At 52.7% G+C, this 16458-nt stretch overlaps 1 protein-coding gene across 1 annotated transcript in view; it reads right to left on the bottom strand.

The window, feature by feature from the left end:
- WWP2 (WW domain containing E3 ubiquitin protein ligase 2) overlaps window positions 1-16458 on the bottom strand; it is a 37516-nt gene that overhangs the window by 20120 nt on the left and 938 nt on the right. Inside the window, 5 exon segments of the mRNA XM_081017711.1 lie at window positions 3792-3888; window positions 4872-5009; window positions 10878-10999; window positions 11562-11709; window positions 14174-14237. Coding sequence (XP_080873837.1) covers window positions 3792-3888; window positions 4872-5009; window positions 10878-10999; window positions 11562-11709; window positions 14174-14237 — 569 coding nt within the window.

The raw sequence follows: 16458 nt of genomic DNA, 5'->3' as shown, positions 1-16458 counted from the left end.
TGGAAGTCATACTATGTTATCCTCACAACAAACCTGTGAGGTAGGTGAGGCTGAGAAAGAGAATGACTGGCCCAAGTTTGTAAGAATGTAAGAATGCTTACATTTCTAAGAATGTAAGTAGAATCCTGCTGGATGAGGTCAATGACCCGTCTAGTACAGCATCCTGTTCTAACAGCGGCCAACCAGATGCCTCTTATGGGAAGACTGCAAGCTGGATCCAAGTACAACAGCCACACTCAGCCCACCTGCGATTCCCAGCAATTAGTATTCAGCGGAGGTGGGTCGTTCTGGGGGCTCCACGGCTGGGTGGGAATCTGAGCCTGGGCCTCCCCAATCCTAGCCTGACACCCTCTAGCTGCTATAATACTACCTCCACCTCAGCTGGAAACTCTCCATGTGTCTGTTTTCATAGTGCTCTTATACAATGTTCAAAATGTGGAGAGCAAGCTTATTGGACCTGCGTTAAGCTTCCATGTGCTTGTCTGATTTTTTTTTCTTTTTAAAGAAATACATTAAGGGTTAGAAGAACAATGCAAAACCAGGACGAAATCCTGGACAGTTTCATATTAGTGCACGCGGAGCAAGATGGTAAGGTTTTTGGCACAGGACTTGCGCAGACATCACTAGGAATGGCTCACCCACCCCACCCTCTGGGGATAAACAACCTCTGGACCTCCAGGGGTGTTTTTTAGAAACCCAAATTGCCCATTTCCGCTGTGTTGCGCAGGTCGTGTAGGCCCAAATTAGCCATCCTGCCAAGGCTGTCTTCCTACGGGGCTCCTAACTTGGCATCATCTTTTAATAGACGTGTGGAAATAAACCAGAGGAGGTCACATGGCAGAGCTCACGGGGAACAGCAGCTGCTTAAAATAGGAGCCTGGAAAAGGGGGCAGGCAGCACCAGTGGGAGGAACAGGCTGGGGACAGCAGGCGATGGGGCAGTTTCCCCATAAGTAGAGTAAATGGGGGGGGGCAGGGAGCAGGGCTGATCCTGGGTAGAGAGGGGAGGCACGACCTGTAATAGGCCCTAATCCCCACTTCCAACACGCATGCAGAGAAAGCTCCAGAGATTCTGGCCTGGGGTCCAGAGAGTCAGGCTGTTTCAAAGTCAAGGAGGCGAGATCAAAATAAGGCCCTGCAGCAGCTGGGTCAGGTCAAACAGGCCAAACAGGTCCCACAGTGCCCAACCAGAACCACAGGATCCCCAGGATATGCTGGCTGATCAAGACACTGTCTAAGCATCTCCCTCCTGCCGGTTTCTCTCCAAGTGCAGTTTGGGGGGGGGGTAGGAGCAAAGGGCATGAGGGGGAAAGGAAACCAGCACCAAGCTGACCTTGGTAGGAATGAGCAACCCCACTGGGAGAAGGACTCAGGGAAGTAGCAAGGGGAAGGGGGCACAATGGGGAAGGCGACACCAAGGACAGCAGAGAGCAAGGAGAAGGTCCCCCATCCCCCCGCCCAAGGAGAAGCAGGAAAAAGACAGTGGAGGAGGGGCAGCCCATGAGGGGACCCAGCAGTGAGAGGGCCCATCTCTGCTGTGCAAATGCAGGGAAGCACTTTGCAAACAGGCACGAGTGATTGATCCTGGTCACAGGGTGGTGTTGCCAGCCCTCCTCAGCCAGGGAAGTGCTAGGCAGTCAACACAAGGCTGAGAAATTCCTCTGATCTGTGCAAAAGGTGGTGGTGGTGGTGGTAGAACAGGAGGGAGGACCACCAGCCACAAGTGTTTGTTTCTGAAAACGGAGCCCAAGGTCCCCCCTCCCATCCCCTTTTCTCCTTTCTTTAGAAACTGTTTCCCAAAACACACAGATCTGGGGCGGGGGCGGGGGGGACGACACACACTCACTCCAAACACGTCACCTTGGAACCTCTCTGATCAGAGACAGCACGAAAATGAGAGAGCAGGCACCTTTGTTGTAGCCTGTTTGCGAATTGCCCTGAGATGTTCCTCAGCTGCTTATGGAAGCAAATCCCACTCTAATCCCACCCACACCAGTTTCACCCCAAAGCAGCCATCCAGGGAGGGAAGTGCGGCTCAGTAGGGAATTTGGCATCCCAGCATCAAAGTTTTCCTGCAAGGGCCCAATTTTGCAGAACAATGAAGAAACAGGCCAGGGACAAAAACTAAACTCCTTGTTGCCTGCCTCTGACCAGCAAAGTCAGTAGTAGTAATGATGATAAATAAATAAATAATCTTATTTCCCCTGGAAGTAGAGGCTTAACCCTTAGAGTGGGTCATGCAGCTAGTTGCCTGGAGAGACCAGGTGCAAATCAAGGTTGCTCCAGACGCTCTTGGCCCATCACTCAGCCATCCCTGCAAAGCGTCTTGTGATCCAAAGGTCAGCTTGAACTTTCCCTTGCAAGAGCTGCCTATTCCATGGGAGACTAAATAAGGCCTAGGAAGGCTCATGGCCCATTCATGTGTCCAATGGAGAAATCATGGGACAGACTGAAGTTTTCACTGCTCCAGAGAACTCATCTGGAATCTGTCCAGCACCCTGATTAGATCCAACAGCTGCACAGAGCCAGGACTGAAAGAATTTGCTGTTCCCCTCAGGGCATAAGGTTCTTTACACCGTTGCCCTATTTAAAAAGAAGCAAGTCTCTAGACCTTATGGCATCAAGGAGAAGCCAAGAATGTTGTGAGTGCTCTTGCCCTCCTATCCAGCTTGTCGGCTTCCCAGCGGGGCAGCTGGTTGGCCACTGTGGAACCCAGAATGCTGGACTAGGTGATCCACCAGCCAGGCTCTTCTGAGGATGTTCTTCTGAGCAGAACCACATGAAGGCTGCAGAAGATGCCTGTGTCTGTTTGGAAGGGCCGTTCTAGGAGCTTGGTGAAGGCCAAAAGTTCAACTCCCTGAAAGCTCTTCCCATCTGCAGAAGCCAATGTGTTTTATTCAGGGGAATCAAACTTATTTTGGTGGAGGATTCGGGGGCTTCTGGGGGCCCTGCACAAACAGAGCCAGGAAGGCACAAGGAAGCAGCCAGAGGAAAAAGGACACTGGGGAAGAGTCCTCCCTGGATATGGGGCTGAGTGCTGCAATGCAGGGAAGAATGGAACCTGGTGAAGGAAGCTGGTAGGCTGGCTGGCCACCCATCATCTCGGGAGAAGCAGTATGGTTCCCTTGCCAGTGGGGTGCTAAATTCAGCACCAGACCAGCAACAGTACACAAACACGACACAGCTGTGGCCAGAGAGTGGAAGGAAGGGCCAAGCAGAGCCCCCTTGGCAAGCCCCTTGCCCTGCTTTCTGGGCAGCTGCTCAGAGCAAGCATTTTTTGCCAGGGTCAGCAGGCTCTGATTAGAAGGAGAAGGAGAACTATCAGTCTCCAGGGGACTCTTCTCTAAAGCCAAAGTACCACTCAATGATTGCCTGCACTTTCCACACACCAGATAATGGGTGGTGCTAGAGCAAGAGAGCAAGGGTACCAAATGTATAGCCCACTACCAACCGTGTCCTGGAGCTGCAATTCCCCTGCTACCAAATGCTCCTCTTGCCACAGAGGGATGCAGTAGCCCTTATCTGGTCTTCCCAACTCTGACCCACATGCACATGGCCCAGCCTGACTCCTCAAAAAAGGCAGTTCCCAGTCTCCCCCTGCCCACCCAGGCCTTTCTAGCCTTTCTAGCCTCTTTCCTGCCTCTGTCCTGGCTTACCTCCCAATCTCCCTGTCCTCTTCTTTGTCTCTTTCCATCATGGCTTACCCTGCCCTGTGTGCTGACCATCAGAGGCTCCAGAGTGGCCACCTGCAGCCATCCAAAATGCCACGGCAGAGCAGAGGGGAACACTTACCTGGACCTGCCGCCAAAGCAGTTGGTGCTGGGGGCCTGGTGCCTGCTCTCTGGGGATGAGGCCAGACCACAGGGATCCCTCCCAGCTGCCTGGGACCCTGAAGGAACAAGGAAGCAAAGAACTGGTCAGAATAGGACCCTGGCAGGCAGGCCAAAAGCCAAGCCCTGGCAACAGCCAACTGTGGGGCAAGGGGAGGGATGGCTGGACAAGGATGGAGGCAGCTGCTTGTTCTAAGCCTGCCTTTGTATATATACAAGCCGCTGTAACCTGGAGCTGAGGTGGAGGGGAAGGGTGCAAACCATAGCAAATGATACAGGTTATTGTGACACTTGAAACCTCATAGAATCATGAAGCTGGATGATCCCAGGGGCCACTGGAGAGCTGAGCTCTCCTCCCACCTCTGAAGATTCAGCAACTATAGCAGAGGCTGGTGGGCAACATCCACAACACAGCTTTGCCCATGTGGACCTCCTCCATCTGCCAGTGGTGTTGTGGCAGTTCCTCTCACTTTCAGGAAAGACTTGGCTAGGATGGGTGAGGAGAAGGAGCCCTGGGTCCCTTCCGGGGGGGGCGGGCAGCAGGAAAAGACAGACCAGCACCTTAGGAAGGAAGAGAGGTGCCCCCCCCCCCAGGATGGGAGGACCTGATTAACATTTTGCATGCCTGCCAGGTGAGGTTCACTTCCCTGGACACAAGAGCTCCTCGCCATTCTGCTCAGGACAACTCAGGCACTAAAGGTCTGAAGAGCAACATTTGCTGTGGGGCTCAGTTCAGAGTCTGGCCCCAGCCTCAGAACCTGCTCCCATTCTCTAAGCTGGGCTCAAGGACCTGAGATGCTGCTGTAAACACTGCCTCTGCACAGCTACAGAGTGATTCCCGTTTCCTGCCACCAGACCACACATGGCTGGGAGTAGAGTACAGGGGCAGTTTGGCTCAGACCCGCTCAACCCCCCCACCCCCAGCTTGAACCCGTCTGCCTCAGCTCCCGTCTTTCATAGGACATACCTCCATCAAAGGCCCCGCTGGCTGCCCAGGACCCTAGTGGCAGGCGGCTCCCCCACCGCACCCTGCCACACTCACCCTCTGTCATGATGTTGCCGTTAGGCAAGCTTCCCACATCAACACTGGGCCCATCCAGGAAAATGGTCAGCTCCCCACCAGAGACAAGGCAGCCTTTGTTCTCCATCTGCAGGTTCAAGGTCAGCTGCTTGTTTTCCGCTGTGAGGTACAGAGAGTGACAAGAGGGGGGAAAGCCATTACACCGGGAGAGTGGCCCTGGTGGACACAGGCCCATAAGTGGGGGCAGTCGGGCAGCCTCGTTCCCTAGACCTCCCTAGCACTCCAGCCCTAGCTAGCCTCACCCCCAACACTTTAATCACACCATTCCTCCAGTGGCAGAGTTGGAGCTTAGCCCCTCAGCAGGGAACTGTAATGTTGGGGGTTGGGGAGGGCAGGAGTGTATGCTGAGTGCCTTGCTCCCCACCCCGGATGACAGAACCATCTCTGTAGCCAGGGAGCAGCGCAGGGAACTCTCCTCTGTGACATTAAAGGCTTTCCAATGTGAGGGAGCTGAACCTATATCGCTGCTCTGCCCAGAAGATGCTCAGCAGAACAGTCAGGCTCAGGGCCGCCCACTTCAGGCCCAACACCTTTCCTGCTGCTGCAGCTGCGCTTACTCCCCAGAACATTTCTTAGGCCCAAATCTGCCCTCAGAGCCTCAGTCTCCTCATGCTGGCTGACAAGGAAGGTGATGAGCACAAATGCCCCGAGAGGAGGCTGGCATCAAGGTGACCTGGGCCCCTCCTCCTCCCCAGCACCCAGGGCAAGAAGACAAAGAGCAACTGATGTTCGGCCCCTGGAGAGAGAGGGCCCGGCGCCTTGGGCAGGCCCCCAAAGTTCACACCTGAGCTGCCCGGGGGCCTCCCTTTCACCAGCTGCACACAGGGCTCCAGCCTCTCTGTCCGCAGTGGCGGCGGCAGCTCCTGGTGTGTGAAGTGCAGCACAGCAGAGTCAGGGAGGGGGAGGTTTTGAACCAGAGGAGCAGGAGGGTTTGGCCTTCCATCTCCCCTTGGGAAGACCCACAAGGAGCCAGGCCCAGCCAAGGGGCCACCAGCATGCCTTTGGTGATGCAGGGAGCCTGTCCTCGCCCCTTTCTCTCCCCGCTGCCCCACCTTGGCAGCCCTCTGCTCCTGCTGCAGGCTGCACAGAGCCCTTTTGTCCCCTGGCAGAGACAAGGTGCCTGTGTCTCCAGGCAGGGCAGTGAACACCACTTTCCCCTCCCTCTGCTTTCTTTAAGAAAATAAACACGCCCGGGCCCCTCCACCACGGCCCATGGCCCAGGCACACATAAAGGGACCTTGCTGTTGCAGCAGCCGAGGGTCCCTCTGCGGCCGCACACAAAGCCAGCTTGTGTGCAGGGGGGACGGGCTGTTATCATTTGGGGGAAGGGGCTGCCCCAGCCTTACATAAGGCCTCCTCCGTTCACTACCTCCGCTGCACCGCTTGGAGCCTCAGCGCTCCCGTTTGGCAGGGAATTCCTAGCCAGGACATGAGAAGGACCTGCGCTTTCCAGCAGTCAGGCCAGTAGGAGCAGGAACAAGGAAGGGAAGGAAAAAGGAAGGAAGTTCCAGCTGCTGGACAGGCTCCCCAGTGCCCCAGGGTGGACATGCCTGGAGCGATGTGAACAAGACAGCAAAGAGGAAGGCAGCCCAAGGCTTAACATGGATGAGAAGCGATGCAGAGGGGAAAGGAAGGAGAGAGCTCCGCCTCCACCTTCTGGGCACCAGGAGCAGGGAGCCCTCAGGGAACAGAAGGAGCCTGTATTTGTGATGTTTAATATGTTCTATCATGTTCTAATTGCTTATTGTTTGTAAGCCACTTTGGGAATCATTTGAATGAAAAGTGGCATAGAAATATAATAAATCAAATCAAGATGGTGGCCAATCGAATGAAGGCCAAAGGCTCTCTGGCCAAGGCAATCCTTGTCAGTTTGCACAGGCTTGGGGTATAAGAGCTTTCCCAGCAAAAGCAAGGGATGCGATCCCAGAGTTCCTGCCTCTTTTTCCTAGAAAGGAAGAAGGGGAGGCCCCTTTTTTCTCTGGCAGGGCCTTTCAGCCAGTGGCTCCCTACAGTATAGCAGTCGCCAAGGGAAAAGCACCACTCTAACCAATGAGGGGAGTGCTTCTCTGGTTGGGTGCACAGGAACACATAGGGAGAAATAGGGTCAGAGAAAGCTGTCTGATGAGGGAAAGAGGGCAGAGAAAGTTGGTTTGTGGAGTTCAGGATTGTCTACACTGATTGGCCATGGTTCTCTAGGGTGTTGTAGACACCAGGGACCTTCCATATGCCCCTACTGGGTACAAATCCACCAAGCAGTAGCTTCATTTAGCCTACATGCTAGCAGTCTGTCAACGAGAATAGAAGGTTGGGAGGGAGTTCTGGTAGGGAAGGGGAAAGAGCCCTCCAGGCTAGTCAAGGACACTTGAGGGTTTAAAGAGGACAATCGCTGAGATGCAAGGCACCTTTCTGGAAGAAGCCTTGTACACCCAGCAGAACAAGCTTTGCCAGCTGGCTTGCAAGGAGAGGCGCTACTATTAGAGGGATAGGGCCAGAGGAAGGGGCAAAGCAGGACGTGGGACCCCAAAACATGGTTGCCCACACAACTCTTTCCCAGCATCGGCCTGGCCACAGTTCAGTGAAGCCGTCTTTGAGGTTGGCTTTCCAACGAGGAGCCCATCCATCCATCCTTACAACTTCCTCCTTGGATCCTGCTACTACTTTGTGTGGAGCAGAAATCAGGGCTGGCTTCCTTCTGAATGACTTCTTTGTGGCTGCAGCTCCAGCATCCCTGCCTGGGGCCAGGCAGAATGAGAAGCAAAGTCACAGACCTTTGCAGGAGCTGTAAAAGCATTGGGGGGGGGGGGAGAAGGGGGCTCCCTAAACAAGAACCTCTTGATGCAACCTGAGAACAAGGGTGATGATTGTAGGGGCGGGGGGAGGTGTTGTTTGCACACTGCAGCCGAAAGGCTCCAGGCCCCTTGTTTTCACACTCAATTGATGCAGCCACATGAGGATTTGTTTTTACACACAGAGAGAGATTTCTTCTGAGCCACACCCCCTGCTCTGGGTCCGGCCTTGATTCAGATGCTGGCTGCTTCAAGAGCCTTGGCGGAAGGCCCCATTCCCTGCCTGGCTGGCAGGCGAGAGGACATACGAAGGAAGCTGCTGCACTCACACAGTAGAAATGGGATCAGCCTCCAGGTTGGGGGGGGGGGTTGTAAACCTGTGCCCAGAACAGGCTTGAGAACAAAGAGTCCCTTGCGGGTGGGTGGGAATCTGGAGCTGCAATCGATGCATCCGATGAGGGACTGGGAGCTGCTGCAGCCAAGGCAGTAGCCGGCTGGCTCTTATTGAACTAATTTGCACCCCACCCTCCATCTCCCCAAACAGCCTCTCCTACTGGAGCTCTGCAGGGGCTGCCTGGCCAAAACGTTGGTTCTGGCAGAGCGCTTCTGGAGCAGATGTCCAAGGAGCACAGCTAGGCTGGGAAGAACTCCCAACCCCACCACTGCCATTCTGGTGCAGCAAACACCCTTGGGACAAGGACAGAAGATGCTCAAGGAACATGCAGGGATCTTCAGGGCACACAAAGGCTGCTGACCCAGCTGGAGATCCCAAGAAAACTTCAGGTGTGCCCATCCATCCACTCCAGGAGGCCTAAAGGCAGCTGGCAAAGTGCCAGGAAGGAGCTGCGGCTTCCTCCTCTCCCAGTGCAGCCCAGCAAGGCCAGTTCAAATCATTCTTCAGCCCTGAGGCTCATTGGGCAGCCTCAGGTAGGCCTCTCAATGATGCTACTTCACAGGGAGGAAGCCTCCACTCTCAGCTCCTCAGAAGAAGGGAGGACACACAAGCCACCAGTCCTCAGCACCTGAGAGATGAGCCACATGAATCTCCCATCTTGTGCCTTCAAGACTGTATCCACCCCCAGCCAGAGCATCACAGAGAAAGGCATTTGGATCTGAGGCGCCTGTTGGTAGAACCAGGTGGCCATTGTAGGTGACTTTGCAGATATCTCAGGGTATTGCTTTCTCATTAGCTGTGCATTGCATATCCTGAAATGGGTGCAGAGCCCTAGCAATGAGGCAGGATAGAAATTAAACCAATAGGACCCCCCTCCCCACTCTTTAGATCGGCAGCTCACAAGGGCTGCCCTTTCTCTCCTGCCCAGGACATAGAGGAAGGGAGGGTGATTTTGGGTGCTTGCTCAATGGAAGGCTGACGGGGAGCAGACACCCACACCCATGGCAAGGAGAAGTGAGAGCGGCCATTCTCAGTGCCAGCTGTCAATCTGCTCTACCTGGAGTAACTTCCTCTCCTCAAGAAAGATATGGTGGAGTTGGAAAAGGCAAAACGATCAAAGGGATGGAGCAACAGCCCTATGGGGAAAGGTTACAACATTTGGGACTTTTTGGTTTAGAGAAAAGGCAAGAAAGGGATGGTAGAAGAATATGGAGTTACGCATGGCATGGAGAAAGTGGACAGAGAAGTCCTTCTTTCATAGCACTTGAAATCGAGCACATCTAATGAAGTGGAATGAAGATTCAGGACAGAAAAAGACACTACTCCTTCACACAGCACATCTTTAAACTATGGAACTCACTCCCACAAGAGGCAGTGATGGCCAACAACTCAGGTGGCTTTAAAAGAGAGTTACACAAATCCATGGGGGACAAGGCTATCAACAGCTCTTAGCCATAATGACCATGTTCTGCCTTCACCATCAGAGGCAGTAACTTCTGACTATCAGCTGCTGGAAACCACAGGAGAGGAGAGTGCTCTTTTGCTCAGGTTTCCCACAGGCATCTGGTCGCCCACTGCGAGAACAGGGTGCTGGACTAGATGGGCCACTGGCCTGATCCTGCAGAGCCTTTCCTATGTTCTTATGCAATTCATCCAGGAAAACAAGCACAGAGAGCAGCCCTTGCCTCAGAGCCGCAGGGAGAAAGAAAGCCTGATCTTCTGACACTCACCGGCAGTGGCTGTGCTGTCGCTTTAAGAAGCCTCCCCTCGCAGCCAGTGCCAGGGAAAATTCCATCCTTTTTGGTACCGAGCGGAGCCTTTTCCATTTGCCGCCCAAAACTACGCCTTGCCTCATGAAAGGAGCATTGTGTCTGGCACACAAGGAGGAAGAGGAGCAGCTCAGGTGGGCGAGGAGAGGGCGGGAGGGCGACTCAGGCAGGATCTCAAACACTCGCCCTCCAACCACACCACAAGGCCCCAAAAGGGCAGCCCCAGTGTTAACCCCCCCCCCCCGCGCACACACAAAAGCCACTTCCAGCAACCATGAAGCCCTTGCCACCTTTTGCTCTGAGACACCAGTGCAGCAAGGAGCTCTGACACTGCAAGGGAAGGTGCAGGTAAGCCTCCGCTCATTTTCTTGACCCAGAGCAGGGGGTCTCTCTCCACTCACCTCCAGTCAAAGCCTGCTCACCAAGGCCCAGACATCTCAAAGCTAGTGGACCAGACCATCAGGCCTAAGCCCAGGGAGAAGAGACTGCCAAAGAAAAGTAGCTGGCTGTTGCTCTGACTTTGCCCCCACCTCCATCTGCTATCTCCAGGCCCGGCACCTCTCAATACGAGGTCTGTATTCTGTGAGGCGGGGGCCATGGTGGGGGCGGGGGAGCAGTTTGGGCTGAAGGAGACGGAGAGAGCCTTTCCCTGCCGGGAGCCCCCTGAATAGAGGCCTTTATGTAGCAGCAGAAGCAGCGGCTGCCGCCACGGGCCACTCCAGCAACCACAAATGGCAGCAGACAGCCAAGGGCCTCGTGTTGCTGGGCGGGCTGCTCTGCTTTCCTGGCTGGTGAAGGGGTGGCCTCCATCAGACACACCAGCAGCAGCAGCCCTGTGCGCCTGACAGGCCTCCCAGCCGCTCACAATGAGGCCTTGTCTTCTGCCAAGGCCAGAGCATTTCCTCCACCAGGTATGCCTTATTTCCCCCTGCCAGAGGACGCAGAAAACCTGGTGATGCCCAAACAGGAGGACAGGCCAGCGGAGGGAGCTGTGGAGAGTCTCTACCACGGGACATACCTTTCCCTTTGCTCTGCTTCAGTGCACTGGGGAGACTGATGGAGGCTGTGCCCAGCAACTCATTCCGCAGGGTGTGGTAGCTCCAGAGTTTCACGTCAAGGTGGCTTTGTGAGGTGACATTCCTGCAGCGGGGTTGGGGGAGGAAGAGGGTGCAAAAGAAGACAGGTTGGTGAGGTGGTGGGATCAAGTTTGCCTTGTGCCAAGCATGAGGGACGTTCAGTAAAAGCCAATTTGGGGACAAAACTAAACATTAAATGGTGAAAAGGGGGCTCTGCAGAAATAAATGAAAAGAATGTGAGTGCTCTCGACCCGTCATTAGGCTTCCCAAACATAAGAAGAGCAAACTAGGTCATCCCAGGCCCCAGTGAGAGGCCTTCCAAGGCCTAGTCATTTCGACAAACAGGCTTAAGATGACAAGTCAGGGGGAGCCAAGGGCCTTCCCTTGTTTGGAAACACAGCTGATAACATGCAGATGCGTCCCTTGCAAGGGCTCCTGCTTCACCATGGAAAGAGCAGCTGCCGCGGCCACAGAGCCTAAGGCCCATCCCACCACTTTTGCTCCTACACAGCTGCTAGCCTGGGCAAGCCCTTGGGGCCAGAGCAGACCCACCTGGGCAAAGCCAGCGCCTGCCTCAGCTCTGTTTCACACACACACCCCAATTCCCTAGAGCTCCAAATTCTTACAGCACAAGATTCTCGTTCCAGAGCAGCTCTGAGCTCCCGATCCGCTTTGCTGTCTTCTTGGTCTCGCTGGTGAGCCCATCCGCCGTCACCTCCACAAAGCAGGTAATCCGAGCCTGGCGCCCCTGTGCCTTGGGCTTTGCTGACACCACTGGAGGGAGGAAGTGGAGGAAGTTCAGTAGCTGCTCCTCAGCTGGAGTGGTGGGTGGCGCCTGCCCTAGGCTAACCTGGTAGGGATTTTGGGGTAGCCAGATCTACTTGCATGCCAGGGAGAGTGACAATGCCACCCAACTGTGCCCTTTTAACCCCTCCGCTTTACACAGGAGGCTCCATTGCTGGTTCCACCCTTTATGCAAGCACAAGACTGCCAAAGGAACAAGCAGGGCAAAGGGCCTATCTATGGCCTACACCGAAACCTCACTTGAAAATAGATGAAGAGCCCTGGATTCCCGCAAAGAACCCTGGGAAGCAAACCTGCTGGCCCGTAGCGTGATAGAAGTCCCTTCCCATCCAAACAAAGGCTAGAATACGGGCAGCTCAATGTGGTGCCCTCCAGATATTGCTGGACTCCAACTCCCATCATGCCTGACCACTGGCTATGGTGGCTGCTGGGGGTGACTGGAGCTGGAGCCAAACAGCACCACTTTGGCTACCGCTGGTTCAAACAGCCACTCTCCTCCCCTCCCCACCTTGGGAGCTTGCACTGGACAAGGAGGCAAGAGTGCCCCCTTGGCATTCCAGAGGGTCTCTTACTTGAGACCCAGAGTCTAGCCCTAGCTGGAGAGTGCCAAGGCTGATGAGTGCCGACTACAGACCCAGGGGCTGACATTTCAGCCACGAGAGGAAGGCAGAGCAGCTGCAGCCTGTGCAGAAACGCTCCTGCAACTGCCAGTGTTGGGAGCCCCCTGGTGGCACAGCATGTGCAGCTGGCCGGACCTAACAGCCGCAAGAGGCTGCCGCCTGGCCCCATCATACGCTCCCCCCCTGCAGCTGCTTGAGGTGCAACCAAAGCATTCATGTTGGGGGGGGGCGGGGGGCACCAGCTAGCCAGAAAAACAAGTCTGGGGTGGGGGGGAAGAAAGGGGAGACTTGCCTCTCAGTCCTTATGAGCAATGACCCAATGGCACATTGCTGTCACAACAGGCCAGAAGACAAGAGAAAAGCTTGTGGGTCTCATTTTTAACCCTTGAGACTGGAGGGCAATGTGAAGAATTAAACACTCATATATCAGTAGAGTTGGGAGATACCCTTGCCTGAAACCCGGGAGAGCTGCTGACACTCAGTGTGGACAATATTAATCTATATGGACTCAGTATAAAGCAACTTCCAGCCTTCCTCCTTGTAGAATGAATTTAAGCAGTTGTAGTTAGCTGAGTTCCTGCAGTGAGATGGGATGGCAGTGATGGCTCTCAGGGTGCGGAAGGACCCGGTAAGTAACCCTACCACAGCCATGCCTCTCTGGCCTGGATCCAAAGTTTGCAGGATCAGCAGGTAAAAGTCCATTGCTGTTATGACTAGACGGTAGGAAAGCTGTTTCTCTTCCCACACCCACCCTTGCATGTATATGCATGTGTGTGTGTGTGTGTGTGTGTGTGTGTACACACACACACAAACAAATACTGATGAGAGAACCCATTTGTTCCCCACCCTGAACTGACAGTAGTTAGGAGTGGGGACTGCTAAAGTTCAGGCCATCTTGGCAAGCTGTAGGGAAAAGATCAGAAGGTCACACAGTCATCCTGTTGGCAGGGGTTTTCTCGCAGGCAAGGAAATTATGGGTCATGCTAAAAAAGAAGAAGTCATCCCTATGCTGGGGACAGCACAAGTGGGAATGACTGGGAATGACTGAAAGACCACAGCAAACAAGTCAAGGAACTATCATGGGACCACCCAAATGCTGGCTACAGTGCTTTCTGGAGCTCTTCTTAACTGGCAGCTGCTTAAAATAAAAGCAATGTAAAGGGGGGGAATCTGTTGCCCTTCAGATGACAACTCCCACCATCCCTGACTACTGACCACACTGGCTGGTGCTGAGGGAAATGAGAACCCAACAACCTCTGAAGGGCCACAAGTTACCCACCTCAATGTAAACTAGCCTCCTCTTCATTTTAGAGAATATTTAGCACCTCCTGGGATACACGAAATGTTCTCATCCAGACTGCTCTGCTCCCTACTGTTTTTTTTTTAAGCTTTTGCTCAGCATAATTATTTGTGAGTCCGAATAGCTCAGAACAGCACCCATAAAGCAATATAAATGTTTGTTCGGCTCATAGGAAGAATCTCACTTGTTTTGTGGGTTCTATAAGCTTCCTAATATTCTGATCTGAACGTATCTTTAATGCATCGGAAATTGTTTTTTAATATGTGTGATTGTTTTTATATGTGTTTTTTAATGTGTTATGAAATTCCTTTAAGATGCTTCATGGAAAGAGGTTTGTAAATTAACTGAACACAACCCCACGGCGCACCTACGCTTACACAAAAAATCCTTGCAGCTGATGGGAATTTCACAGGCGGCCCAGGGGGAAAGGACATCCAGAGCTGACAGAGGGACAGACCAGAAACAACAATTGCTGCCAAACTCCACAGAGTTGCTCCTGGACCAGAGGACTCACCTTTCACAGTAAGTGGAGATTTCTCTCCAGGCAACCCCACAGAAGCCATTTCATCGCTGGATGCCTATGAAAGCGAGAGAGCAACAGGTGACACATTGTCTGAAAAGTCGGGGCGAGTCTCCTCCAAGTTCTGGTACTGGACACCGAGCTGGGAGCATCAGCACTAGGGAATGGGAGGAAACCTGGTTTATGGGCTCCAGCTTCCATCAGCCACAGATATGGGCATAGCCAGGGTTTTTGTTAGGGGGGGGGCAGGCTTTCGTTAGGGGGGACAGAACCTCAGATTTGTATTGATTTGTATTGATTGGGGGGCAGTTGTCCCCCGGCCCCTCCTTGGCTACGCCCATGGCACAGCTAGCATGGCCTGATGGAGTGGGATGCTAGGAGTTTGGCTACTCATGCTTCCTGCTGCTTCTCTAAGTTTGCCTCTTTGGCTCAGGAAATACCTTGCTCTCACCAGCCATACTGATAACTGCACCTTCCAAACTTAGAACTTTTCCAGTTGTTGAGTTCTGAATCCTGGAACAGATAGAACTCCTTGAAGAGAACCATCAGAAGCCCCAATCCAGCAACAGTTCCGGAAAAACGAGGCCCCAGGGGGTAGTGTGGGGAATTCCCCTCACTGAGTAAGACAGCAAAGGCAGAAGGAAGAGAGCTTCAAAGCACAGACACAAAGAGGAAGTGGGTGCAGAACAGCTCAGTTAAGGACTGCCAGCATTTGTTTGCACACAGCAAGCTCTGATGAAGAGCAGCAGCAGCCCTACGGGAGCTTTTCATTCAGCAAAGAGGAGGAACTTCTTCATGCTTGAGCTTCTGGATCATAAAAAGTTTTGTATTTTAAGTCTCTGAATGACAAGTGGGCAGGTAAGGTTAGAAGAAGAAGCAGGAACACCCCCTCCTGAATGAGTTTCCTTGCTCATTTTCTATCCCTCACAGAAGAGTGAGTTTGTTGATTTGCACTACCTACAGATCTCCAAGAGCAGGAAGACAGAGTTGGTTCACAACAGAGTGTGAGTCTAGCAACCACGCAAGCTGCTCAGGAGGAACCAAACCAAGTCAGCTAATCATTAACACATTCAATCATTGCATATTTATTACTCTCCTTCAAACCCAGCATTCTGTGAAGGTGATAGGTGACACACATACCAATTCACTTCATTCCCTCTATGGTCTCAGATGCACTGAGAATGAGCCAAAAATTGAGTTAAACAGAACATAAGGTAAATTATAGGTGGATGGTGTTAGATCAATCCCACATATGGGTACAGTTCTAGTGTACCCAGAGAACATCAATGTTGGTAGTTCCTTTCAACAAAATGAGCAAGATGCAAACAAGAAGTCCAATAGTTCACACACAGCAATGCAAGAGGCAGTGGCAAAAATCATTCAACATGCCTCATGACGTGTCTACATCAGCTGTTATCTGCGTGACAGAGAGTGCTGTCCTCTCTCCTTTGTGGAATCAGATTTTACTCCCATATTTCTTTGTAGAACTCTCTGGAGCTCCTTGCCACAACCAGGAAGAATCTACACAATTCATTTGCGCACACACCCCTTTGTTTAAACAGTATCACTCAGGCTACAGTATATCTTTACAAGTAGCTGCAGCAATCAGCCAATTCAAGAAGCAAACCTGCCTCAGTCCTTGCGCTTATGTATAGTGAGCACATAAACAGCAGTTCCAACAGAAAAGCTGAATGCCAAACAATAAGCAACGCAATAAAAGAAGCAATACAAACTTCTCTATAATCTGAGCAAAGCAAATAGGTAGATGAACCTCCTTAGCATGTGTCCAAGGAACGTCATGGTGCCCCTAGTAGAGCCAAAGGCTATTCTGTGGGTACCTCAGAAAAGGAGGAAGGGCACCCAATGGCTTGATTCAGCCTCATCCTACAGCAAGGCACTGTAGAGCAACACAACTGAAAAGCACACCCCATATAGACTGTCTAGACACTTCCACTGGCACAAAACGTAGCAATTTGTCCCACAGCTGAGTAGGTTAATGGCAGCCCAGCTCTCTGGGGAAAACTCTACAGTGACTGCCCAAAAATAAGTCCAGGTGTCCATAGTGATATGAAAGCAACTCTTACCCAGTGTTAGAAACTGAGATATGAAGCTAGGAGCTAAATGGCATCTTAAACCTAGGTTGTGGGTGCAACAACGGCACACTTTTAAAATAACAATACAAAGCTGAAAATGAACAAACTGCAGCTAAAATATTATGTTCATTATGCTCACCCCCCCCCCTAATATTCTTAAGAGGGTCTCTTCTCCAGTCTTCAGAG

This window comes from Podarcis pityusensis (genome assembly GCF_964106645.2).
Source record: "Podarcis pityusensis genome assembly, chromosome: 8".
Classification (NCBI taxonomy): domain Eukaryota; kingdom Metazoa; phylum Chordata; class Lepidosauria; order Squamata; family Lacertidae; genus Podarcis; species Podarcis pityusensis.
This window is presented reverse-complemented; position numbering and strand designations above follow the sequence as displayed.